A 10,078-nucleotide genomic window follows, 5' to 3' on the forward strand; every position below is an offset into this window, starting at 1 on the left:
TATGCTGGAACACACACACACACACACACACACACAGAGAGAGAGAGAGAGAGATTTATATATATAGAAGAAGAAAGAAGAAGAAAGAAGAAGAGGAGGAGGAGGAGGAGGAGGAAGGGAAGGGAAAGGAGGGAGGGAGGGAGGGAGGGAGGGAGGGAGGGAGGGAGGGAGGAAGGAAGGAAGGAAGGAAGGAAGGAAGGAAGGAAGGAAGGAAGGAAGGGAGGGGAAGATAGAAGCAGTCTATAAGCCCAAGTAAGGAAGTAAAGAAAAATAAATATTCAGTGGCTGTTTAAGTGAGGTGTCTAGAAAGCTTCATAGAAAAACAAAATCTTTAGGAACCATGTTAGTCTTTTCCTGAAGATGACATCTACTAGAAGTAGAATTTCCTTAACCTATGACCACAACTGAGCCCAAAATGTCTGTTCCTAAGTGAGACAGTTATTGTGAGCTCCCCCCCCCCCATTTTATGACCTTATGGATTAGGTTCATTTATCGAGGAAAAATAATGGAACATCTCCATTGGCTTGAACAACTTGATGGACACTTCTACATTGTTTCTGAAGCAGCCATTCTGAAGTGACTTATCACTGCTTTCTTCTGGGGTGGGTTTGGATCTCCCACTCTAGGCTAGAGTCTCTGGGTTTTCTTCATGGCCCACCACAAGCTAACCAGGTCCTGCATAGCTTTCTGAGATCAACCTGGGTTGTTCCAGGACTCCTAAAGGAGTGAATGTGTGAAGTAGATTGGTTCTCATCCCATGCTCCACCTTGCTATTATCTTTCTCCCGGACAAGGAACACTGGTAGCTTCCACCTCTGAGCAACAGCTGGATTGGACCTGAGAAACAAACCAGTGGCCAGTGTTGAGATGGGGCAAGTGAGAGCTTTGCTCAAGATCTGGAGCCCAGCATCTGGGAGATCTTCAGGGCCCCCAAGAGGATTATTAAGTGCTGGAACAAGACTAGTATGGGCCCCCTCATCTACACATGAGACACATCAATCAATCATGTCCTAATTGTACATTTACAAGGCACAGTGTTTTTTATTTTTTTGAGATGGCATTTCATTAACCATTCATAAACGGAAGTGAACTATAAAATATAGATTCATAAATGACATGAAACCGAGCTTGCAAACTTAAATAAATGAGTAGCGACATTAAAATTCAACAAACGTCATAAATAAGGGTTCATTGAGTTTCAGAGTCATACAGGGGATGTCGAACAAGGCGGCAAGGCGGTTTTGCGATACACACACCAACTATAGAGTTCGAAGTATACCTGCAATATTGTTTTTCTTCTTAAAAAATTGGTTTTGTAAACATTTGAAAACATTTCCCCCTTCATGGGCCCCCTTTGAGCTCCATGGGCCCCGCGGGAACAATGCACCTGCTGCACCCCCTTCTCAGGCCTGGGGGATCTTGTCTGAATCCTGGGAAGCTCCTTGCAAAGCTGGGTGCGCAATGGCTTGACTCAGCACCCCATGTTTTAGGTTGCCTCTCCGGGTTGCCTATAGGTGGGTATTTCTGCCCAGAGACGGGCTGCGGGGGGTAGGGAGAGGAGGAGGAGGGACCCCAACAAACCCGCCCGCTTTTGCCTGATGTGATCGGGCGGCGGCGTCTCTCTGGCCATGGGAGCCTGTGGGCGCCCGCTCCGCTCCAACAGCGGCACCAGGAGCGCACAAGGGCGCACCAGTTTGGCGAGAGGGCTGGAGGACGAGGCGGAAGCCCTCCCCACGCATCAGTCGGCCGGGCTGCGAGCCGCGAACCCCCGGCAGCCTGCAGAGTCGGCCTGCCCGGATCGCATGGAGCAACTGATCAGGAAGCCCTGAAGCCTAGCGCCGGAGCCCGGAGCGGAATGCCAGCTGTTTAGCTTCTCCGAGCCCAGACCAAGAGGAGGAAGAAGAAGAGGAGGAGGAGGAGAAGGAGGAAGAAGAAGAAGAGGAAGAAGAAGAGGAGGAGGAGGAGAAGGAGGAAGAAGAGGAAGAAGAAGAGGAGGAGGAGGAGGAAGAAGAAGAGGAAGAGGAGGAGAGGAAGAAGAAGAAGCGGGCCAACTGCTGGGATGAGCGCCGCGGCCGCGACCGGGGTCTTCGTGTTATCCCTCTGCGCCATCCCCGTCACCTACCTCTTCAACGCTTTGGCTGCCGCCGGCAGGTGAGCCAAGGGGTGGCGGGGGAGGGGCAGGTGCGGACGTTTCCTCGCGTGCGCGCTGCCAAGCGGGGCTGGTGTAACGTGGGAAAGGGAGCCTCGCGGAAAAGAGGAAAGGGGGCGCAGATGTGGCAAGAAGCGTTGGGAGAGGCGCGCGCAAAGAGCGGAGCTTCGTGCCAGGTGGAAAAGCTGCCAGGACACCTGGAGGCAACCCCCCCCGCGTTTCTCTGGCCCGCCCTGTGCACCCCAAAGACCAGGAGGGGAGCGATTTGCAAGACTGGGGAGAATTCAAGGGACGGGGGGATTTGCAGGAAGCTGCATTTACACCCGCTAGGCAATGTTTCTGAGTCAACCCGGGTCCAGCTGTTTGGCTGTTGTCTGCATGGTGCCTTAAGAATAAAGTACCTTGGATTTGATTACTTCTGCTTAGAGATGAGTGGTTGTTGCTGAAGTGTGTATTGGGTTGGGGGGGGAGGGAAAGGGGCTTGAACAAATTGAGCATGGGCCATGGCTTCTCTTCCCTACCTTCAGCTGCTTGCTTTCTGGCAACTTTTCCCCGAATGCCACAAGGGAGAATATGAAGTCCCATGAGTTTTTCCAAATTGCATATAAGTCATTATTATTTTTTATTCATTGTGTTTGGTTAGCCACGGAGGGCCAGGCTGTTGTGTTCCCAGCATGCTGAATTCATAGAATATGGAATAGAATAGAGTTGGAAGGGACCTAGAAATGGAAACAATTTATGTCCAGGATGCGAGGGGGTCTGTGAATATTTTCACAGCCCTCTTTTTGACTCCTGCAGTGTCCAGGTCCTCCAGGGAAGGCAGATGGATAGCCATTGTTGTTTTCCCTGCAGTTCTAATTATCAGCTGAAGGTAGGAAAGTGACCCATGCCTCTTGTATGTGCTCGTTCCATTGGAAATTTTGAGATTTTTTTTCAAACGGACAGTGCAAAAATTGGCCCAGTGGTGATCTTTTTAATGATCTTTCATTTTCGATCCAGATAAGTGCTGACAGGATTTAAAAAGCAAATTCAACCATGCCCTTTTTGTTTTCCGAATCCAACCAACCACTTTAGAACAAGAATAGAAACTGCAGCCTAATTTGGGAACAAGGCCAATTGATACATTCTCTGGAGTGAGCCCAAAATAGCCAACTTCTCACCTAACTGTCACAAGCCAGGTGTATAAAAGCAGAGTTGCGGTATTGCTTTCATTCCATGCCGCCACGCCCAATCAAATTGCCTGGGAACAGCAGGTTTGCTCAGGGCTAACTGATCCTTAATTAAAAGAATCACATCTCTGCATTTGCAAACAGCAACCAAAAAAAAAAAAAAAGCACCTCATAAAGTCATAAATAAACTACACTAACAAGATTGACAGGGGCCATAGACCCAGCATGAGGGGTCAGAGGAAGGCAAGGAGATCATTCTTTAGAATCCCTGCTAAATAGGGAAGTATTCACCTGGCCCACCAGGATTAAAAAGCAGGATATATTTATTTTTATTTTTTATGTTTATTTATTGTTTTGTCAAGCATGTATAATATAATAGATATAAGAACATACAAGATTATTAATACATGAAATGAATATGAATAAATGGGGACAGTAAGACAGGGGCAGTGGGCACATCGGTGCACTTATGCACGCCCCTTACAGGAATGGGGTGAGGTCAATAGTAAATAATCTAAGGTTAAATTTGGGGGGTTTGGGGAAGAAACCACAGTCAGGTAGAACATTCCAGGCATTGACCACTCTGTTGCTGAAGTCGGATTTTCTGCAATCGAGTTTGGAGCCATTTACCTTGAGCTTGTATAGATTGTGTGTTCGTGTATTGTTGTGGTTGAAGCTGAAGTAGTCACTGACAGGTAGAACATTGTAGTAGATAATTAGTATATATATATGTTGTATTTGTGCTGATAAATAAATAAAGAGAGACTAGTATAGATCTATTTCACGCTATTCAGCTCTCATCAGCTAGCCATACCCTCACTGGGATTTGAACCTGTGCTGTATTACATATTAGGCAGTTGTGTTAGCCACTAAGCCACAAGGTTCTCCTCCTTTATCAGCTGAGCCAGGGAAATAGGTATGTATTTAGTGTCACAACCCCTGGTATGCCCAAATATGGGAGGAGGCATACTGCTTCCTTTCTCTGTCTATTGACTCTGTTTATCAGCACAAATACAACACAAATGTAACAAAGGCAACAGTAAAAATAATGGCTTTCTGTCTGGATGGTCTCTTGTGATGAACCGATAGACAGAGAAAGGAAGCAGTATGCCTCTCCCATATTTGGGCATACCAGGGGTTGTGACACTAAATACATACATACATACATACATACATACATACATACATACATACATACATACATACATACATATGGAAATAGCAGATATTGCAGGGATGTACAGCTGATGGGACCACAAAAATGACCTTCTGAGTGGTGGCCCCCCTTTTTATGGATCCTCCTCCTCCTCAATGTATGATTAAACCCCAGCTTCTTGCTTTTCCAAAAGGTGCTAAAGGTATGGTTTTATCAGTAGGATTGGGGTCCCCAAATGGAGCCGATCAAGGGGTTAATTTGATTGTTTTGCTTGCTGCCATTGGGTGGAGTAGATGTTATTATCAGATCGATCTGATTTGATATCCTTGACCACAGCCAAGCACTGTTCTGTAAATTGCAAAGTAGTATTAACTCTAACCTCTTTTAGATGTTTTAGAATAACAGTAGCAATAGCGCTTAGACTTAAATACCGCTTCACAGTGCTTTTACAGACTGTAAAGCGGTTTACAGTCGGCCTATTGGCCCCCAAACAATCTGGGCTCCTCATTTTACTGACCTGGGAAGGATGGAAGGCTGAGTCAACCTTGAGCCTGTCAGGATCGAACTCCAGACTGTAGGCAGAATCAGCTTGCAATACTGGATTCTTAACCACTGCGCCACCATGGCTCATACATATATAACTACATTTCCCCCCTTTTATCTTAAAACAAATTGTGATGCCTGTTTTTTTATTTGATGGTCTCTGACCAAATAAAAGTTTGATTTTGATTGTGTCACTGCCGCCGTTGCCACGGGTGAGTGTAAAAATGTGAGGTTTAATCTTATAAGTTCACCCTAAGTCACCTGTGTGTGAATTGGGCAACCATATACGTTTCTTTCATAATAATAAATCTTGCACAGAAAACACTCCCCCCGCCACTTCCAGTCGTGGCCTTCCCCATTCTGGCAACTCAGAAAGGTCAAATTGCCCAAGAAGCTGCTGATACAGAATTATTGAGTCTGTCATCTACACTTCTATAACCGTCTGGTTTGGTTCTGCAACCCAACAAGACAGAAACAGACTTCAGAGGATAATTAGAACTGCAGAAAAACAATGGCTACCAACCTGCCTTCCATTGAGGACTTATATACTGCACGAATCAAAAAGAGGGGCTGTGAAAATATCTACAGACCCCTCATATCCTGTACGCAAATTGTTTCAACTCTTACCCTCAAAACGACGCAAAGGGCACCGCACACCAGAACAACTAGACACAAGGACAGTTTCCCCCCGAATGCCATCACTCTGCTTAACAAATAATTCCCTCGACACTGTCAAACCATTCACTAAGTCTGCATTACTAGTACTATTATTCTTCTCATCGTTCCTATCACCCATCTCCTCCCACTTATGACTGCAGGACTGTGATTTTGTTGCTTGTATCCTTACGATTTATATTGATAGTTTCCTAGTATGATTCGATTGCTTATTTGTACCCTCTGACTATACTATCATTAAGTGTTGTACCTTATGATTCGTGATGAAGGTATCTTTTCTTTTTATGTATACTGAGAGCATCTGCACCAAAGCCAAATTCCTTGTATGTCCAATCACACTTGGTCAATAAAGAATTTTATCCTATCCTATCCTATCCTATCCTATCCTATCCTATCCTATCCTATCCTATCTATCCTATCCTACCCTATCCTACCCTATCCTATTCATCCTATCCTATCCTATTCATTCCCATTCTATTCTATTCATCCTATTTTACTCTATTCTATTCTATTCATCCTATCCTATCCTATTCATCCTATTCTATTCATCCTATTCTATTCTATTCATCTTATTTTACTCTATTGTATTTATCATATCCTATCTATCCTATTCTAATCTATTCATCCTACCCTATTCTATTCATCCTATTCTATTCTATTCATCCTATTTTACTCTATTCTATTCTATTCATCCTATATCCTATTCTATTCATCCTATCCTATTCTATTCATCCTGTTTTACTCTATTCTATCCATCCTATTCTATTCTATTCATCCTGTTTTACTCTATTCTATTCTATTCATCCTATTTTACTCTATTCTTTTCATCCTATCCTATCCATCCTATTCTGTTCTATTCATCCTATTCTATTCTATTCATCCTATTTTACTCTATTCTATTCATCCTATCCATCCTATTCTATTCTATTCATCCAGTTTTACTCTATTCTATTCTATTCATCCTATTCTATTCTATTCATCCTATTCTATTCTATTCATCCTATTCTATTCATCTTATTTTACTCTATTCTATTCTATTCATCCTATCCTATTCATCCTATTCTATTCTATTCATGCTATTTTACTCTATTTTATTCTATTCATCCTATCCTATCCATCCTATTCTATTTTATTCATCTAGTTTTACTCTATTCTATTCATCTTATCCTATCCTATTCATCCTATTCTATTCTATTCATGCTATTTTACTCTATTCTATTCTATTCATCCTATCCTATTCTATTCATCCTATTCTATACTATTTATCCTATTTTACTCTATTTTATTCTATTCATTCTATCCTATCCTATTCATCATATCCTATCCATCCTATTCTATTCTATTCATCCTGTTTTACTCTATCCTATCCTATCCTAACATTAAAGTACTGACTTAGAGCACCCTCCCTGCTCATTTTGTGCAGCCGGTTGGCTGTCTTGCGGCTGGGTGTCCTTTATCCCTGGAACAATACCTGGAGTTTGCACAGATTGTGTTTCAGGTTATATAAAGGGGGACATGCTGAACAGGCTGTTGTTGATGTCATGGCTTAGGAGGTACTCTGGGGAAGGCCAGGCCGGGCCAGGAACAAGAGCAGGAAGGTCGAGGCCCTTTGGCACTTCCATAAGCTGGGCTGGTATTTTTAGACGCTGCCCTGCCCTCGGCTGCCTGTTGCCTGCGCTGACATGTTGTGGAAAGGGGCACAACAATAGCCAGCAGCTGCTTTCTCCAGAAAAAAAAAAAAGGCCAGAGGTTCATTTGTCAAAAGGGAAGCAGCTTGGCCCAAGTGCAAAGGATTTCTCCCTGGAGCCCATGTTGTCCTCCGGCTCTGCAAAGAGAGGACCGCGACTTGCAATCAGGATGAGCATCCCTACTCGTTAGTTACTCAGCATACTCCTTTTTTTACTATCATTATAAACAGTTACACACATTGACAAAGACATACACAGCACTTACAAGTAATTGGAACTTCTCATTCCTTCTTACAGCAGATATTTTATCGGTGCATTTTTACAAACATTTTCCCCCCCTCTCAATCCATCTCTATACATTTTTACACTTATCCTCCTATTATTTCTTACTGTTTTGCTTATCGGTCTATGTTTGGTTATTCGTATCAGACAGTCTTTATCACTCTTCTACTAATCAATGCCTTCTTCTACTTCTGTAAATCCTACTTTTCCTACCTTCTTATCACTAATTCCTACTTCTTCTATAATGCAAACTTCATGAAGCCAGTGAAATATGACAGAAATCCAACAGTGCTGTTTTTGTGGCTTGTGGTTTCTGAGGAGGAAAAGGAAATGGCTTGCAAGTGTGTTCCCCACCAAAGTTTCACAGTTCCTTTAACCATTGACTCACAGAAGGCTAAGCTGCGTTTGTCCAAGAAAAAGACAGTTCTCATTATTTGTTGTGGGTCTCGTTACAAATATCTGTGGCGGCTTGCAGTCCGATTCTGCACTGCCAAAGATCAGCAAAAATTTATCCCGCAGGGAAAATTATTCACCGTTCCAGATTTTCCACCACAGAGCTATCAATAATGATTTCCCATGTCTGTTGGGAAACACACATGCTTTGAGCTACATAATTGGAAGGGAAGAAAAACACTGGGTGAAATCGGCATTTCTCTTTTTCTTCGGTTTTATTTGAGGAAGCGAAGCGGGTGGGTGGGTGGGTGGGGAATACGTTAAGATCTACATCTTTTCTTCTTTTGGTTTCTCACTTTTTGTTTTTGTTTCCTGCAGCCCTTGGGTCATTGTAGCATCTGGATTGTTGATTCTGGTCTTGGTGGGTTTGGCAGCCCGATTTCTAGTGAAAAGGAGACCACCCAGCGATCCACTTTTCTATGGTAGGTATTGGTGCGTTGTGGACAAAGTAAATGGGAGTGGATCATCTACCATTCAAATCACACCGTAGTAAACCATAGTTTAACCACAGTTCATTGCACTAGCTGCAATTGGCTGAATTTGCATGAATGCTAACTAATAATGTTAAGGCAAAAATCCAACATACAATGCTTTAGTGGCTTGTTACTATCAATTGTATAATACCTGTGGCTGAATTCATTCATATTCTGAATTTGCATAAAACAGTGAATGAAAATGTTTAGATCTTCTCCAGGTCTGGTTTAGCATATTGTGCAAAGACAATTGTTGTGTATTATTAATTATTGATTTGAGAAATTAAGGTTCCCTGATATAAGTTTTGGTAAGGCTGAGGCTTAGACAGTGGCCTCATTCAAATGCTGCACTAAATACATAATACAGCATTTATTTTTGACGGTGCAGTTTGCAGTCCCACCCAGGATTCAGTATGAAGCACCAGTTAAGCCCTTGTAGCCAATTCAAAACAATGATGATAAAAATAATTCTGGCTTAATATTATAGGTAAAGGTGGCCAGTGGTTGCTTTTCACAGCTCCGTCAGTTGATAGCAAAAGCTTTATTCCATGTTTCCATTTGTAACTCCACTCCCAATCCCCTCCAGCAAGAAAAGGATAGGTGAAAATAAGAGGGCTACAAATAGAGAATGGCCTTGACATCTGAACACGGGTGAAAAGCCAAGTCTGTGAACAAGGCCAGACTGTTGCAGGAAAACAATTCGTGCAACAATACATTTGGAAGTCTTGAAAAGACCTGTGTTTTCACTTGTAATTAGAAAATGCTTTTCCCCCCTCCCTTCCCTGGTTTTGCTGTAGTTTATGCCGTCTTCGCTTTCACCAGCATTGTGAATCTAATCATTGGGATGGAACACGATGGAATAATTGATGGATTCATGACTTATTACTTGAAAGAGGTAAATCATTATGGATCATTAGGGGTGGAGAAAGTGGGTGGACAGCTGGGAGCCGTGGTGGCACAGTGGTTTGAATGCGGCTTTGCAGGCTGACGCTACCATCACCGTCAGGAGTTTGAGAAGGATGGAGTTCAAGGTTGACTCAGCCTTTCATCCTTCCGAGATTGGTCAAATGAGGAGCCAGATTGTTGGGGGCGATAGGCTGACTCTGTAAACTGCTTAGAGAGGGCTGTAAAAGCACTATGAAGTGGTATATGTCTAAGGGCTATTGCTGTTGTCCTTCCTTCCTTCCTTCCTCCCTCCCTCCCTCCCTCCCTCCCTTTCCTTTGCACACTGCCAGCAGTTTGATTCTCACTGGCTCAAGGTTGACTCAGTCTCCCATCTTTCCGAGGTCGGTCAAATGAGGAACCAGATTGTTGGGGGCAAGAGGCTGACTCTGTAAAACTGCTTAGAGAGGGCTGTAAAAGCACTGTGAAGTGGTATATACGTGCTAAATTGTCCTTCCTTCCTTCCTTCCTTCCTTCCTTCCTTCCCTCCCTCCCTCCTTCCTTCCTTCCTTCCTTCCTTCCTTCTCCCCTCCCTCCCTCTCTCCCTCC

At 43.5% G+C, this 10,078-nt stretch overlaps 1 protein-coding gene across 4 annotated transcripts in view; it reads left to right on the forward strand.

Moving 5' to 3' along the window:
* Positions 1-1,989: 1,989 nt before the first annotated feature.
* Positions 1,990-10,078, forward strand: part of TM6SF1 (transmembrane 6 superfamily member 1) — a 22,925-nt gene continuing 14,836 nt past the window's right edge. For 2 of the 4 annotated variants that reach the window (XM_087704259.1, XM_087704260.1), the window contains exons 1-3: positions 1,991-2,150; positions 8,433-8,536; positions 9,385-9,482. In XM_087704259.1, the coding sequence (XP_087560385.1) occupies positions 2,059-2,150; positions 8,433-8,536; positions 9,385-9,482 (294 nt within the window). In that variant the 5' untranslated portion in view covers positions 1,991-2,058. Of the gene's footprint in view, positions 2,151-8,432; positions 8,537-9,384; positions 9,483-10,078 lie in introns of all 4 variants that reach the window. The other 2 variants (XM_087704257.1, XM_087704258.1) reach the window with 2 other exon arrangements.

The sequence above is a fragment of the Thamnophis sirtalis genome, unplaced genomic scaffold (assembly GCF_051295495.1).
Source record: "Thamnophis sirtalis isolate CommonGarterSnake01/CBP01778 unplaced genomic scaffold, rThaSir2_p1.2 scaffold_2, whole genome shotgun sequence".
NCBI classification, from domain to species: domain Eukaryota; kingdom Metazoa; phylum Chordata; class Lepidosauria; order Squamata; family Natricidae; genus Thamnophis; species Thamnophis sirtalis.